The sequence below is a fragment of the Malaclemys terrapin genome, chromosome 1 (assembly GCF_027887155.1).
Source record: "Malaclemys terrapin pileata isolate rMalTer1 chromosome 1, rMalTer1.hap1, whole genome shotgun sequence".
Classification (NCBI taxonomy): Eukaryota; Metazoa; Chordata; order Testudines; family Emydidae; genus Malaclemys; species Malaclemys terrapin.
Window position 1 is genome coordinate 235,658,716 of NC_071505.1, and position 17,635 is coordinate 235,676,350.

Here is a 17,635-nt window from a genome sequence, read left to right on the forward strand (position 1 = left end):
CAATATATCAGATTTTTTCCATTTTTTAAGAGTGTTTTGGCCATTTTTCAGACCACCAGTGCCTCTAACCAGCTAATTTGATTTCAACTAAAACTTCATGTGACATGGTATCAAATTACTAAATTTCAAGTGTATTACATCTTGTCCCGCTCACCCACTAATTTGTAATTCTATAAATTGGACAGTTAATTACCAGAATCATCCCAGTAAGTTTCCATAATGCTTGTTGGATCACAGACTGCATAATTTAGTATTTGTTCTTTGAACAGAATGAGGAAAGGATGGACAATATATAATTAGCTGTAGCTTCACTGGATACTAGGCAGGTCAAAATTAGAATACAGGTGAAAAATCCTGAAGCCAAAACTGCAATTTGAAACAAGCAAGTGACTCTTTACTGGCACCTCTGCAAATCAGTCTTAAGGAGAAAATCTGAAAGAGCAAGACAGGGCATATGCTTCTGTTATTCCTCGAACACCCCCTCATTTGGGTATCCAAGCATGTGTTTGCACCAGAAAAATCAGGGAATGACATGACTAAATGGGCAGCAGCACATGCCATTACCTGAATTTCTATGCATAAACACGAGAGTTTGTGAGTGCAAAGATATTTTGTGTGGTCAACCGATTCCAGGGGCTCTTGAAAATTTGATTCGAGTCTAAATTGATCACTTTTCAAGGCCAACAAATCACTTCACTTTTGCTTTGAACTGGTGGATAATTCACTTAGAAAAAATAATCATGTGGTTTGGAGTGCCTGAGTGGACTGACTGAGACAATGCAATTGCTTTCATAGAGATTTGGTTTCCTAAAAATTAAAGTGGCATACAGCAGGCAACCCAATTTTTGAAGAATAGGCCTTTCAGAATCCCAGTGAGAAGGCAGCAAACCAAGGGAGACCCTAAAAGCATTCATTTTTCAACATGAGAGACAGAAACATTAAAACAGCTAAATAAACACCCTACCTTTAAATAAGAGTAACAAGGTCACTATCTCTGCTCTGATGTAGTCCCAGCCCTTCAGGCCAAACAGAAAAAATACACCAGATCAATAAGTGGTGTAAATTGGCATAGCTCCATTGTGTTTCAATTTACACCAGCTGAGCATGTGAAACTAGCAAAAGAGGCCTCTGACTTTACCCTGGCAAATTTAAACACAACAACCCACATATGGTCTGCCATTTTTTTTTAAAACACACACACACAAAAAAATCAAGAAAATCACAGAATGTGGTATTGATCAAGCACAGTGTTCTGATGGGGACAATGATGAAATTTGAAATTTCCCCAAAACAAAGGATAAGTCACATAGAGCAGATAACAGAAATGCTGCCTGTAAGCTTGTTTGTTTGTTGCAAATGGTCAAGTTTGTATGTTAACTGTTTTTTTATAAGACGATGACTCTTGTGGAATTATATCATGTGTATTTTTGTCTTAATCTCTTTATAAATCATTTTGAAACTTAGACAATTTCTATGAAAGTTAAAGATATGAATAGCCAATACCATTATTAATCTCTCATCTGTGTTATAATAATAACATTGATTATATAAGTTATTTACATGGTGTAGCTGTTTTGACATTGTAGAGGCCTGTGGAACTATTCCTGACAATTTGGTATAGTTCAATGAATGCCGAAGGGAGATATCCATTAAAATATGGCAAAATCTAGAAGTAATATGCAGGATTCTTGAACAAGTAAATTAAATTTTATGTCATTATGGTTTCCTCCAGAACCAGACAAATTTAGATAGAAATTTAGATTTCTCTGGCTTAGCTAGCCAGAGAAATTTCTAGTGATTAATATGCCATAATTTATGTTAACTGAACATTTGCACCTGTAAAATGTGTTTCAGTTCTGAAGACAACTAAGCCTTTATCTCAGATACCTTTTTGATGTAACTATTGGGTTACTATTTGCAGTGTATGACATTCCAATTAAAAACAAACAAAAGGCTTTAAACAAAACAAATATATAAACATGTTTAAAAACAGGTGCACTTTGCCAAATAAACTGGTATTTAAACTTTGCAATGTCATGAAATATTTAAAAATGCTTACCTCTTCTTGCTGGGGAATGTTAAATTTTGCCATCTTGGTCTTGGCCATAGTTGGGTCAGGCTTATTAGAAGGTACTCCCCTATATGATGTACAGTGCATTTTAGCTTCTGCCGATAACTTTAGCTTTGGAGAATCATCAGGAGCCTGATCTTGACCATCCATTGGTCTTACATAAGCCGTTGGTTTCTGTTGAACTATATTGGGCTTTGAAGCAAGTGAAGGAGGGAAGTTCTGAACACAGTGCCCAGTGCTGTGTTTTGCTGGCCTTTCTTGAGCCTGAGATCCTGCTTCTACACTGCAATTTAATTTGGACTGCTGTTGTGCTTTGCTGACACTGTCTCCAAGCACGGATCTTAAAGTACCTTGTTTTGCAGCACTGACAGATGACGATGTGGGACTCAATGCAAAGTGTTTAAGCTTTTCCAGACTGGTTTTTTGGTTAGCCATTTTGAAGTCACTATTGTGTGACTCAAGCAATCTGTGCCCATGCTTGCTGGCCCTCTGCTGTCCATCAGAAGCATTGTGCCCAGCTTTCTGCCAACCCATTGTGGGGCTCTTGCTTTGCTGACCAGATAGAGCGGCTGGTATGGATGATGAAGTGCTGCAGATGGAAGGCTGAGGCTGTGGTCTTGAATCTGCAATAAAATGTTCATCAGTTTGGTTCACAGGTGCCTGTGGAATCCCAGGTTTTGGAACTCCAACAAGATGACTCTGGTTGGATCGATCCGTCAATAAGTCCTTCATTTCATCATAGTTGCCTAATGTATTCTGGATACGATTTGAGAGCTCATCTCCCTTGTTAGTCTGCAAAACAAACAAACAAAAAAATAAAACAAACATTCTGTAACAATTAAAGTAAAAGAAAATAATTCCATTCATGCTTCACTCCTTATTGAAGCAGCACTGCCTTATACAGTAACATAGTTGAGGAATGAGATCGAAAATCCTTATTGTCTCTAAAGACACTTGTCAACATCTTAAATCTACCCTGAACTGGAAAAGCTGTAAAGGGCCTCAGAGTATATAAAAAAGAAATCTATCACTGGTATCACACTGTAGTTAAAATATATTACCTGGAAACTAGAAAATTTATTATTGCGGCTATGCAGAATGATTTGGATTAAATCTGGTCATAATAAAGAAATTTCCTTTGTTGGGAGCCAAGTATTGAATTGAGGCCTACAAGGTGCTTAGGCAGCAGCCTTAGCTACTGCACCACAGCAATGCACTGATGTGCTGCCTCTGACCAACAGCCTACAGGCCCACAGCACCCAGGCCCTTGATTGGATGGACAGGCAGCACTTTCATTCAGTAACTGGACTATATAAAGGCCTGAACAGGAAGGGGAAGCTGTCTGAGCCCCAGACTAGTGCCTGCTGGTTGCTCCCCAGATTGCCTTGCCTTGCTGCTTCACCTTACCTACCTTGTTGCCTCATCCGACCTCACCTCCCAACCCACTAATCTGTACCCTTGGATTGAGTCTTCTGGCTACTGACCCCTGCAAGAACTCTGACCATGGTCCCAGACGGCCTCTGACATGGAGTGACCTGCTGGCTGCCTGACCATTTGCACATACATTACTGCTCTGGACTGTCCCCTGGCCCACCTGGCACTAAAATCCTTGTAGTCCACAGCAAGCTTCCCTTTCAAGACATGGGTCAAGGTTCAGCCGTGAATGAAAATACTACATTCCTGATTTCCTCCAATATGCATTCTTTACAGAAATATACACATAGAAGAAAAGGGAGGCAATACAATAGCTTAAGAAAGTACTGAATACACCAGTCAGTTTACCGCATATTCTGAGCTGACCCTAATATCAACAAGGTTTCTTAAGGAAAGAAAGTGAGCTAATGGGACATGGGAAAAATATTACTGACTCATGATTCTACTTCTCTGAAAATATCATTTCTGACCGAATTATCAGTCTGGGTCTTAGCTCTTTTGCAAAAAACAGGAAGAATTTCCCAAGTTCTTAACATTTTTTGGCAGTGGTAGCAAGATGGAATACAAGCAAGTTGCCTTTTCCATCCTCCCAAGGGTGGAATGTGCTGTCATCTGAGCCTAGCCACTGTCTTGGAGCAGGAGGCAAAAGCTCCCCAAAGAAATAAGACATTCAATAAAAATAATTGAAAATTATGGTCTCGAGAAGTTAATTGTAAACAAAGGTATAAACATTAACATCACCGCCTCATAGATTCTTCCAAACTCTGCACAGAAGCAGGTGGGTGAGTGAGAATCCTGTCAGGTACCTTCACAGAATCGGGATTAGAGGTCAGTAATTTTCTGCTTTTCCTTCACCAGTGGTGAAATCCTGATCCCACTGAAGTCAATGGCAAAACACCCATTGACTTCACTAGGACCAGGATTTAACCTCAGAATTCTTGCTCCTGGAGAGAGAAGCAGCTCAAGGGAAGAACATAAAAAGAATGTAAAAAAGAAAAAGAATGTAAATAAATCTGCAACAGGCAACAGTAATCAGGCCAATACCAACCATGGAGAGGAAGGTGGGTTTTTTTTGGCTTACTTTTTATAAGCTTAAAATATAATTGGCTTAAATTAGTCACATACTGAAAAAAACAAACATATTAGGGGAAAGGAGAATTGGTACTCCCCTAACTCAGAAACAGTATCTGCATCACTGAAACAGGATTTCCTCCTAGAAGCTGAATTCACGTAATAATGCCTTAGGGATGTGTGGAATGAGGGCCGTGTAGCTGCCTTGTCTATGTTTGCAAGGGAACCTTCCCCATGGCAAGCAGTACAGACAGTAATAAAGTTGAACATGCCTTGCATTGGCTTTCTAGTTTCAGAGCAGCCAGCTGATAGATATGCAAAATGCAATCAAACTACAATATTTGAAATGGATCACTTAGTCACAGTATTGCCCAGTGGAGTAAAATAAAAAAAAGTTGGGAGGATTTTTTAAAGATTTAATCCACTCCAGTTAGAATGCCAAGAACTTTTTGAGCCTAGGGAGAAGAGCATCGTGAGCACACGTGCGTGGAAAGAACACTGGCAAGTTGTGAGGCTGACGACAGTGGAAATTTGTCACCACCTCCAAGAGCAGTCTCAGCTGAGTCTGAGGCATCAAACTGTAAAACTTGGAATAAGATGCAATAGACATGAGAGCCTGAAGCTCGCTCTCTCTACAAGCAGCAGTTACTATCACACTGAATTTGAGCTCACAGATATTTGGTGCCTTTAAAGGGAGTTTTCATTAGCTTTGTCAGGACCACACTAATGTCCCATAATAAAGAGAGCTATTAACGAGGTTTCAAAAATGGAAAGCCCCGCATAAATCTGAAGATACGGGTCTACAAAGATAATACCTTGACTAGTTCTCAACAGGCCAGATGTTTCTTAACTGAGTTGGGATTTAAATTAGATTCAGTCAGTAAGAAGCTAGTCAAGCATAGGTAGTAAAAGGGTCATCATGGTCCTGCTTGTATCATGCCACAAGCCTCTTCTACCTGGAATTGTAAGTCCACCTGCTACATGGTTTTTGAGAAGCTAGGAAGACTGGAGCTACCAGTTCAGAGAGAGCATAACTATAGATCTCTTAACTATAGAGCTCAGAAACAGCCTCAATTCTCTGTTTTCTCTTATTAACTTTATAGCTAGCATTGCCATCATGACTTCTCTGTTGCTTGTACTTCCAACTTAAAGTGGACAACTTAGCTGCATTTGAGAAACAGATCTCTATCCTGTCAGGAGCCAATCTTCTCAAGGAGGGAGTTCCTGGGTTGGGAAAGAGGGGAGTGCCATCTGGCCAGATTCCCAGCCTCATGAAATCAGGTATCTGAAACAGCTATGCTTGTGTGGGCCAGTATGGGGTTTGTAAGATCACTCGCTTGACTAAACTTAGCCAAGATCTTAGCTAGCAGAGGTACTAGCAGAAAGGCACAGAGGAGGCTCCTTCTTCACTCAATCTCTTCTTTTCCAGCAGATCCCTCACTAGCATAGTCTTTTAGCATAGAGGTCTTGGTCAGATGACTACTGAAGAGATCCACCTCTGGCACTCCCCACTGGAGGGAACAGCTGATCCACCATTCCTCGATTCAAAGACCATTTGTGAGGATCTGTCACAGACTGATCCAGTCTGCCTATGATTATGTTCTACTTCTCTGCCAAATGTATGGTATCAAGGAATGTTTACAGAGACAGGGCCACTTTCACATAAACAGGTTTTACCAACTCAGGCGGTGTTACAGGATCCCACTCCAAAGCAAGCCCCATGTGCACAGAAGCTATTCACTAGCTGTTGTTTCCTTGTGCTGAGTGTGGGGTTGATGGAGCTCCCCGTTGGTCACCTTCTCCTGTTGTTAGCCTCTGTCTGGGTCTTTTGTGCCTTAAAAGTTCAAACTCCCTTCTGGGGTATCCAAGTCCAGCTGTAACTGGACAAGCCCCAAGATGGCTTCTCCAGCAGCACCGTCCTTCTAAATCAAACAGAATTCCACTCCTTTTTTTTTGTTTTGTTTTTTTTGGAAGAGTAGCAGGTCCCATGACTTCTCCCTGGGCTTAGGAGAACTCCAAAACTAAACACTACCAAAATGTCTTTCACTCATCTAAGCGCTTGAGCCTCTTGCCCCTCTTGGGTTCCTCTTCAAATCCCAGTTCCTCTTACAGAACATAGCCCCAGGACTGCCTCCCTGGAGACTGGCCCCTTGTTCCAGGTCCTATCACAGGAGTTAGCTCCACTCTGGTGACTCAGCTCTCCTCCACAGCCAGCCCCTAAGTGCTGGGTTTCCTCTCTTTTTTAAGTCCTACACCTAGATCAGGTATGGTAGGGCCTGGCTAATTAATCAGGCTTGGCCAGCCCCTGGCCTCCTGGCCCTTAAAGAGGCAGGTCACCCCATTACATGGTGTCAAGTATCAGGGGGTAACCGTGTTAGTCTGTATCTACAAAAACAACAAGGAGTCTGGTGGCACCTTAAAGACTAACAGATTTCCCTACTTATTGATGTAAAATGTGGTGGCCTGATTCTCCTCAAACTAGGGCCACCTTTTGGAATACAAGGCCTTAAAGCCTGAGGAACTGTCCATATCCCTATGTATGAAATTTTTATGCAGTCTTTGTTCCTCCAAGCATTGGGCCCCTCTGTATGGACTCCCCGTCACAAGCCAGGCACATTTGTGCTCACTGAAATTTGGATGTCCGTAGCTAATTGAAGGTTGTCTCTAGATGCCACCAGGCCAGAGGTATTCTCTCATCTGAATGTAATGTGAGAGTCCCTGTGCTCTCGGGGGCCACTGAAGAGATCTCATATGCAAACATGCCAGGGGAACTACAAGTACAGCTGCAGCCATCAGATCCAACATCCTTAGTATGGTCTAAGCTGTCATCTGCTGGCTCTTGCTTATCCTCTCTGCCAAAGTGGTAAGGTCTTGGATCCACTCCTGAGGCAGGAAAGGTTCAAGCTAAGCTGTATCTAGCTGGGTTCTTGGGTATTCTAATTGTGTGCTAGGGACAAGTTGGTATGTTGGTTATTTTAACAGGAATTCTAGTGGTAGAGTCTGATTTTATGACATCCTCAAAAGGGTTGCTGTCCTTGAGTAGCCAGTTATTAGGTAGGGGAACACATGCACTCCCAATCTGGGTAAATAGGCCAAATATTTTGTGAAAACATATCCCACATATAATGATCGAAGAGCCTTCTGATACCTGAGAAGTATCTCTATGTTCAGACAACTGCAAGATCCAGAGGATATAGCCAATCACATTCTTCTTAAAGATTCTTTAGCAAAATTACTGATTTTGTTGACGAGGCAGTCTATTCTGTCCAGAAAGTATCTGGAATAAAACCCCTCCTCCCTCTTTCTTGGCCAGAAGAGATTGGACTTCCTGCAGCATCTCATTATCAGAGGGTGCCTGAGAGCATTCTTGAGAGGTATAATGGGGTAAGGAACAGTCTGTAGGGCAGTAATACTCAGACTGAGGCTTGGGAGCTGCAAGTGAGTCCTCAGGGTATCTCCTGCAGCTCTTTGCAGCACATGATATTAAAACACTGGGTGATTTAATTATTAACCAATCTAAGTTATTAACCACTCAGAATGCTTTTAGTATGTTATTAACCAGTTGTAGAATACTTGGTCAGTCATTTTGCTGTGAGAATATTTTTAAAAATAGTAAATGAAACACTCCAGGCTAACCTCATAAGGGACTTATGGTAGTCTCTCTGCAGTGCCTAGAGGAGGACTTGAAGATGTTTCCCATGTTTTCTAAGTGCTTCAGGTAACATTTGCAGCAAATCTAACACCTGTGCAACTGATAGGCCACTCCAAAGCAGACAGAGCAGCGGACATGTTTCAGCCATTGCCAGTGTTAAAGGTAAAAGATACCCCATGGTGCTTTGAAGCATCCAAAGAAAAAAACTGGAGCAGCAATTGGAGAGGTACAGCCCCTGCAGAGAACTCTTTTACTGACCATGCTCAGAAAAGAACTACCAGTCCTCAAAGTTTAGGCAGTGCTTAAGCTCAAAGGGTAACACCTGACCATTGGTGGTGGGACTGGCTTGTGTTCCATCCCTTAGGGACCAAAACTTTAAATGACATTTGGGAATTCTGTCTGCCCCTTTTGGAAGCTGGAACCACAGGAATGAAAATCCTAGCAGATGGTATTTTCAGACAAATTATGTTTGTGTCATTCATAGCAAATAAAAAATAAACTATATATACTGTCATGCTAAACAACAGGCACCTAGGTTGGACTCATGATACAAACATATTTAGTGTGTAGCTAAATATGAGTGGGCAACAAAACTGGCAGATGAAATTCAATGTTGGTAAGTATAAAGTAATGCACATTGGAAAACATAATCCCAATTAGACATACAAAATTATAAGGTCCAGAAATCTTGGATTCATCATGGATAGTTCTCTGAAAACATCTACTCAATGTGCAGCAGTTATCAAAAAAGCTAACACAATGTTAGGAACCATTAGGAAAGGGATAGGTGAGACATAAAATATAATGTCACTATATAAATCCATGATACCCCCACACAGAGATTGAGTATTGTGTGCAGTTCTGGTTGCCATATCTCAAAAAAGATATATTAGAATTGGAAGGGCAACAAAAATGTGTAGCGGTATGGAACAGCTTCCAGATGAAGAGCGATTAAAAAGACTGGCACCGTTCAGGTTAGAGAGGAGACAACTAAGGAGGGATATGATGGTGGTCTATGAAATCATGGATGGTGTGGAGAAAGTGAATAAGGAAGTGTTCTTTTCCCTTCACATAACATAAGAACCAGAGATCACTTAAAAATATTAATAAACAGAAGACTTAAAGAAACTTAAGGAAGTGCTTTTTCACACAACGCACAGTAATCCCACAGCAGGGGATGTTAAAGGCTACATGTTTTACTGGGGTTGAAACAAGAACTAGATAAGTACATGGAGGATAGGTCCATCAATGGCTATTAACCAAGATGGTCAGGGATGCAACCTCATGCTCTAGGTGTCCCTAAGCCTCTGACTGCCAGATACTGATGACAGGGTATGGATCATGTGATAATTGCCCTGTTCTGTTCATTCCCTCTGAAGCATCTGGCACGGGCCACTGTTGAGGACAGAATACTGGGCTAGATGAACCATTTGTCTGACCCAGTATGGCCATTCTGATGTTCTTATGTTAGCTTGACCACATTCTAACACAGTTATTTTTCCTAAATACTTTAGAAGTAGAGCACCATCACCCTTACTCTTAGATTCAGTGCAACCTCTTAGATTCAATGCAATATCACCAATGTATTAGATTATTTCATTTTTAGTTACTACTGAATTTTGTAAGAAACCAATATAAAAGTATCTGATTCTCAATGACCCATAAATGTTTATATGCAAGTTTTGTGAGGCCAACACTTGTTGGAGACTACTGAAGCCTGAGCAACATCTTGTACAACCTACATTTTATTGTCCAAAAATAAATAAATAAAGAACAGTACAGTTGGGAAACATCTACCTTGTACGGTTCACTGAAGAGGGAGTAACTGGTATTAAATGAACCATCTTCCTGCTGTGCCTCCTGATTTCTCCTCTCCCATTCTTTCCTCCGCAGAACATTTCTGTCTGGTTCATAGACACTGTGTCAAAGGAAAGAAAGAATTTTTAAAAAATTAAAAGGCAACACATAAACCAATGTTAATCTATTAGCGTGGTTCACAGACAGATGGGAAAGATAACACGAACATGAATCAGATTAATGCCAGTCTAATCAGTCAGTGGAAGCTCAGGTCTCTGGGTATCCCAGTGCTTTCTCACACAGAAAACGGATAATTAAATTCTTAAGGAAGCCAAAAAAAAAAAAAACCCCACACATGGGGCAAACTCTAGCCCGTACTGAGCTTCTCTGCCTGAAATGCAACGCAGAAAAGATCGAAGCAACGTTGATAGAGCCCTGAAAGTTCTCGTAAGACACATGGTAATTACAGCTAAGAGTAAATAGAAATTATGAACATATTTCCACTTATGACATATCCTCAGTGTGTTATAAGAGAATGCTCCTTTTTACATAGCTGTGTTTCTGTAGTGATTCTTTCATTAACTAGCTCCCCAAAGAGCAGTTAAAACTACATTCTGTAATGGTTTTCCCAGTTATGCTCCTTCTTCTTATCTCTGCTAATCAGTCAAGTTATGAAACTACTGCTGAATCAATTCCTCCTTCAAACTGATTTGACTCCATCACAACTTCAGAGCATGAATAAATGAATATTTGAATGATGGGGTTGGGGGAGTGGGGCGCTGGGGATTAAATGGTATCACTGCATGAAACAATTGTGTCCTTTTTGGAAATAAACTAAAGGCCCCAATATTGAAAGACAAACATAAAAAAAAAATTCTAAAATGTTATTTTAATATAACAGGTCCAAGACATGAAGAACACTGTGTCCATATCACCTCCACACAACATATATAGATTTGCAAACTTCAGTCTCTTAAGTTTCATCCTCATCACAAAACAAACCTAAATGCTTAAACAGGTTTACAAGTGTTTACAATGATTACATTAAAAGGATAACTTAATATTTTGCTTTTTCCAGATAATGCTTTCCTCTTTTTTTGTGATGTAGTTTTGTAAAGTGGAAAATACATTAGTGTCAAGTAAGTGTATTGGCCATAAATAAAATAAAGCTCGTCTTTCTCACTAGCTGCCCAGTTAAGCAAAATGGACTTTAAATCATCTACCCAAGTGACTTAACATGCATCAGGGAAGACTGTTAAAATGCCCAAAGCTGTTAATTTTAAGATATGAATGTACTGAAAACACCCAAGATATGTAGACACTGTTAGTATTTTAAAATAATTTCGTAGTAGTGACCAAAGGACACTAAAATCCACTGCCCATTTGTTGACCTGTGTGAGATGAACATCTGAGCCTAATTCTTAATGGACAGGTGTTCACCACTATCTCAGCTGACACCTCTGATTGCAGTCTCAACTCAGAGGCCAAACACAGAGCAGGCAGACATAAGAGTGCTCTGATCCAAAGGAAGTTTCTCTTCAAAGCAAAATTAAGATACGGCAATGCAGAGAAAGCTGGAAAAGCTGCTGCTTAAGATATACTTTCTCTTTTGCTTAAAGAATATTTTTTTTATTCAATGCTGTCAATTTTTCACTTTGCATGTGCAATAAATGTACTTAACATAATACATCTTCTGAAAGAACTGGACTTGACCCATTTGTACCAATGGGATAATCATAGACTGGTCCCTTAGATTATATGGAGACATTGGTGAAAGCCTTACTATTTCAATGGAACCTGCCTTGTGCACGTGAGAGTCCATTTAGCAACCATTATGGGAGAAAGTAGAGAACACAGACCACACACAATAGAGAGAGACAAAGCAGATGTCATTTTAAAGGCAACAGTTGCTATATCATATCATCTGAGATAACCCAGTGTGGTAAATAGATAAGTGACTTCTAACAGGAGGAAGGGGTGGAGTGGGGGCAGGATCGGGGGTGGAAAGAGGCAAGGTGGGAGCTTGGGGGAAAGGGGTGGAGTGGGGGCTGGGCCTGGGGCTGAGTGGGGATTGAGCACCCCCAGGGAAAGTTGGAAGCTGGCGCCATGTGGTACATGATCACATACTATATTTCCCAGCTTGCTTTGGAGATGAATCAAGGTTGTGTACTGAAGACAGATATTTCGCTGTAGGATCTCTACCTCATTTGTTGCAGAAGTTTAAAGGTGTGCGCCTATTCTTGGTACTGGGATAGGTGGGTCTAGGTTCGCCCAGAACTGAAGGTCCACCTCCTCAACCAAGTTGCGGGGAGGGAGCCACTGAGCCCTGGCCACTAATGAATTCTTGGGACAACAAATGAAAAAAACAGTGACAGGAGCGAGGTTCGAAGGTTAAAAAACAGGGCAACAGAAGGGGACACCGACCTGAGAACCTCCGACAGCACCTACCGCACTAAAAGTGTGTCTAAGGAGGCACTGGACACCACCCAGAAGAACTCACCTCAGAGGCGTGATTTAATGAGGAATTGAAAATAAGTCCCACAGTCGCAGAGAACCCCCTTGTCCACCTTCCTCCTCTTGGTATGGTGGGCGGCCATCTTGGCTAGTGTCAGGAGGACGTTGACAAGGAGGTCTCATGACTTTGTGGGGCACAGATGGGGTGTGTGTAAATGAGGTGGTGCAGGGAAACAAGGTTCTGGAGGAGCTGGAAGAGGGGCTGCAGCCTGGCACACTCTACGTAGATGTTCACCAGGGTCTCCCTTTTGCTGCAGAAGGGACAAGTTTCAGGGGAGTCTGGGAACCATGCCAGATACATGCCTGTACTCATGGCTCACTGGAGGATTCACCAGCAAATACCCCTGGCAGGTAGTAGGACCAAGGTTGAATACAGGCTAACCCAATTGGGCTCCCTGATCTCCACCGATGGCACTAAGTCCTGTCACTTGGAGTCAGGGCGGGACACAAGGGCAAAGAAGTGGATGGTATGTGGCATGAGAGTGTACAGATGTTCTCAGGATGCCGTTCAGAGATGGATAAGCTGGATGCCATTCAGCCGAGTGAGGAAGTGTGTTGGGGGCAGCAAGGGAGGTTCGTGGAGCAAGCGCCCAATGACAAGCTCTGCAGGATCAGGGGTGGGCGAGGAGTGCCCTTCTGCAGGAGCCTCTCAAGAAAAGCAAGAGAAGCAGGGGTCCAAGGCTTTCCTCACCTCCTGGTGCACACGATGGGGGATGCACAGAGAGGACAACCCCACTCACTGGCCAAGTGCCACAGGGTCCACTCAGTCCTTTTGACTGTAGTCCAGGCGATCTCTATTTCTGGTGGCACCACCCAGGAATGGTCCAGCACACAAAGGGGGCCTCTATCCTCTGCATACAAAGGTGCGGGTTGCATATCAGGGTTTCTGCTAGGAGAACTTCCCCCTGGGTAACCGCTGCAGACCTAGTTGCTGAGAGTAGCTTCCTGGTCCTGAGGAGGTACTGACAGAAGACCAGCAGCTCAGAGAGGTTTCAGGGGAGACATCTTGAATAGAGATAAAAGAGTTGCCAGTTGTATCGGAGCTCTCGGAGGCAGTGGAGGAAGGTATGCACCAGCACACTCCAAGCCAGACTATGAGCATCATAAAGGAGTCTCCGTAGAGCCTGAAGGTGGAAAGCATAGATCTGGCTGCGGCTACAGATGAGGCTGTCCCAGTGGGAGGCTCAGTGACTTAATGCACTCCTGTCCAGAAAAGCTCCGGCATAACCTTCTGGAGACTGGCCAGGGTCCCTGGGGGCAGGCTCAGGGGGTTGAACTGGTGCCAGATAATGGACAAAACTATCTGGTTGATCACCAGTACCATCCCCGGATGGAAAAGACACCAGAGCGGTCCTGTCCACTTCTGCAACCAGTCAGACACCCTGGCCTCCAGACTGACCCAGTTCTTCAGCAGGGAGCAATTGCTGAGACAGAAAGATACCCATCAATATAGAGCAGCGAGCCTACGCCTCACTGGTTGGCACAGAGCACTGGTGAAAGGGAGCACAACTGCCATCCATTCCTGAACATCAGGCCTGAACTGTTGGCCCAGCTGACCCGAGTGGAGGAGGCTTCCAAACAGATGGCTTGGCAAGCTTCCACCCATACTAGGTCTCCCAGGTCCTGGGCCACAAGGAGCACATCACTGGTATATGTAGACGGGACCACCCACAAGTCCAGCTCTTGAAGTACCAGCTCCATCACTCTTTTACGGAGGAAGGGCTCAATAGTGAGGGCATACAGCTGTCTGGAGGGTGGGCAGCCATGATGAACCTCTCGATCGAAGGTGGTAGGTTTGGTCAAGGCCCAGTTGAGCTTCACCAGACACTCTGCAGAAGCATATAGCTCCTGGAGAAACCCCACAAAGCAGGGACCAAAGCTGAATGCCCACAGAGTGCCCATGAGATACCTTTGATCCACACTGTCAAATGCTTTCTCCTGGAAGAGGGACAGGAGACCATCCCTACATGTGAAATGGAGAAGGTCCCAGACCAGACAGAAATTGTCCACCCTGGGATGGCATAAGTCAGGTCAGGGTAGATCACATCTGCCAGCACAGACTTCAGCCACCGAGAGACGCTATGACTTTATAGTGCATGTTGAGGAGTGACACTGGTGCCAATTCTTCAGGTCATAGAGGTCTCCCTTTTGGGTAGCAGGGCGAACACAGCTTGCATGCACAACAGGGGATGCACTCTGCTCTCTAAGGACTTGGCCCAGGTGGTAGCAAGGTCCAGGCCAAGGATGTCCCAGAATGCACAGCAGAACTCCACGGTCAGTATCATAATGCAGACACACCAGGGGACCAAATTAAGAATGCACAGGCAACCTTCATTCTGGCATCTCCTAATTTTTGAGAACTTGACTTCACAACCTGGAATGTAGTTTGTTGCATGTAATATAAAGTAGATTCTCTGAGATCCCTGATAAGGGTTGCTAAGTTAACTTGGAGTAGTAGGGATCTCCTTACATTTACACCTTGAGGTACCTTTCTTCCCATTTAGAAACTCTGGCCTTGAAAATCTTTGTATGTGGCATCTAGTCTGTAGACAGATGTTCAGGCAGACATCTCCTTTTGAGGCTGCTATACGTCTGGTCCCTAACCAGTTTCTAGAAATTAAATGAGCACATGAGTCTTCACTCTGGCACCCACAGATTAAAAAAAATCACCCATATAACATTCACTGCTAAAGCTGAGGGTCTTTTTTCCCTCCCCTTATTTGATGCACACAAAAAAATCAATAAAAACATATGGTTTCTAGGTCTTTGAATGCCCATCTACACATCTTGAATTAGATATTCACCTAGCAACGGAATTCATAACTTGCAACAATGTAGAATGACTATGCAAATGACAAAGCAGCATCATGATGACTAATATGCCATTTATAAACAGTACCTTAGAAACAGCTGCAAGTTGAAAGTTATGTTCCTTTGTTAATGGCAGATGGCAAAATCCCTAGTATTTGTAAGACTGCTCCTTATTTTCAAGAACATTACAAGAATCATATTTCCATGAACGTTTGTCACCAAATGTATTTATTTATTTTGTTTCAAAGAGAATAGGCCAACTGCTATAATTTTATTTATTGCAAATACTTTAGTTAATGGAAAATGAGTCTAAGAGTTTCCTTTTAAAAAAACAAACAAACGTTCATCATCATCATCATGTTCCCATTACGCCTCTGTCGTTTAGGGCAGCGACAAAGCTCCTCGCTTTGTAATTTTAAAAAAAAAAAGTACATATACCTATCTAGGCATTTATACTATGTTCATCTCCCTGATATCTGAGCCATATGGCACAGGTTCTTAAACATTTCAAGACTTTTCCCATATGCATCTCAAAAATATATTGATACAGCTTTTTGAGTATCGGCTAAAATGCCTAGGCAGTTAGCAAAACTAGACAACCAAACAGCAGACTATCCTCAAAAATTTTAAATCAGTTTATTCTACATTATACACTTAAGTCGAACTCTAAAAGGATGGGTTTAAGTGGTTTTCATAGACAGTACGTGGTTATTTTTAAAATGCTGTATGCATTCTGAATTCATGTGTAAAAGATATTAATTGGCACATGAGTTGCAGTCCAAATGCAGTACTTACATCTATATATGAATGAAAGTTGTATTTATATAATGCTTATATTATCCTATGCAGTGTTATTGTAGCCCTGTCAGTCCCAAGATATTAGAGAGACAAGGTGGGTGGGGTATCTTTTACTGCATCAACTTTGAAAACTTTTCTCTCCCTCTCACCAACAGAAATTGGTCCAATAAAAAATATTACCTCACCCACTTTGTCTCTATATTATCCTAGGTATTTCAATCTGCTTTATAAACACATATAGATTTATTTCAGCTCTGCCAAAGCACATACTAAGAGAGGAAAATTTAATTATGTAATACCATTTCATGTTCAATGGATTGTTAGCACACCATCATTACTATGGCTATAGTGGCTTTACATGGCTTTCTTCCCTTCTCAGTTCCCCCACCCACACTTTACCACTCCCCACCCCCCAATATACATGTTTCCTGTGTAACGGTCTAAACTATGGAGTTCCCAGGTACTTTGCAGCTCAGACATCCAGAGAATGCCAAACTTCTTCTTCTAAGAAGGAAAACAGGATCAAAACTAAGAAGGACCATCTCCTGGAATTACATGGAAACTTTTCAGAATAAAGGCTAGCAATCTGTTCTGGACAACCCAGTCTTTAAGGAAAATCAGGAATTTAGACTTGCATTAGAGGGTGGTTAGTTCACTGATTCTTCTAGGTAGTACTATGACTATGAAAAATTAACTTGATAATTAAAAATAAAAAGATTTACAAAAACATCTATGGACGTTGGACAATGTACAGTGGACATTATACGATGCATAGATCGACTGAAACTTCTCTTCAGGATTGTACAATTGAAGCATGTGCCCTAACTGGAAAGAATTAAGGATAGATGCCTTGATTCTCAGGAATTGAAAAAAACCTTTTGCAACACCAAGCTTTCCTAAAAAAAACCCCTTCAGAATACTGACAGGAGCACTGGCTGTCTTTTGCTTGTCTTGACATCAGAAGGAACAATTTTTCCCCAAGTTCTATCATTAGAAATAGATACAGACAACGCATGAGAAGGCCTAAATCATCCAAATAGTAACAGGGTCTCAGGCAATGGAGAAGACATCCACCTGAAAAGCCTGAGGTTTTAAGCATTGCAGATTCACTACCTCAGGAGTTTCTTGTTGTCTTCTGGGATGAACCATTCCAGAACCAGACTACCCAGTAGGTTGAACAACTCCAATTGAAAGGACTATTCTCTAATTCCAACTTGAGAAGCATCTGAGAACATCTATCAACACATTTCCCTTCCTCATCAGATCACAAATTCTTAGATGATCAAGTGGTATTCACTCCAAAGGAACAGGACCCTTTCTACAAACTAAAGCATCCCTCCTTTCCGAGATACTTCATGCTAATACCAAATATTGTTTGTCATCACCAGCACTACTTCACCTCTTAGAGGCCATAAAATTGCCAGAGAGCACCAATGGCAGCTCCAAAATAGACATCAGTCTTTTGCTACCAGACCTCCATCCTTACA

General features: G+C 42.1%; 1 protein-coding gene across 1 annotated transcript in view; it reads right to left on the reverse strand.

The window, feature by feature from the left end:
* Positions 1-17,635, reverse strand: part of AFF3 (ALF transcription elongation factor 3) — a 452,244-nt gene that overhangs the window by 374,063 nt on the left and 60,546 nt on the right. The window contains exons 2-3 of the mRNA XM_054009691.1: positions 10,026-10,146; positions 2,060-2,863 (exon numbers count right to left, since the gene is read on the reverse strand). Coding sequence (XP_053865666.1) covers positions 2,060-2,863; positions 10,026-10,146 — 925 coding nt within the window. The remainder of the gene's footprint in view (positions 1-2,059; positions 2,864-10,025; positions 10,147-17,635) is intronic.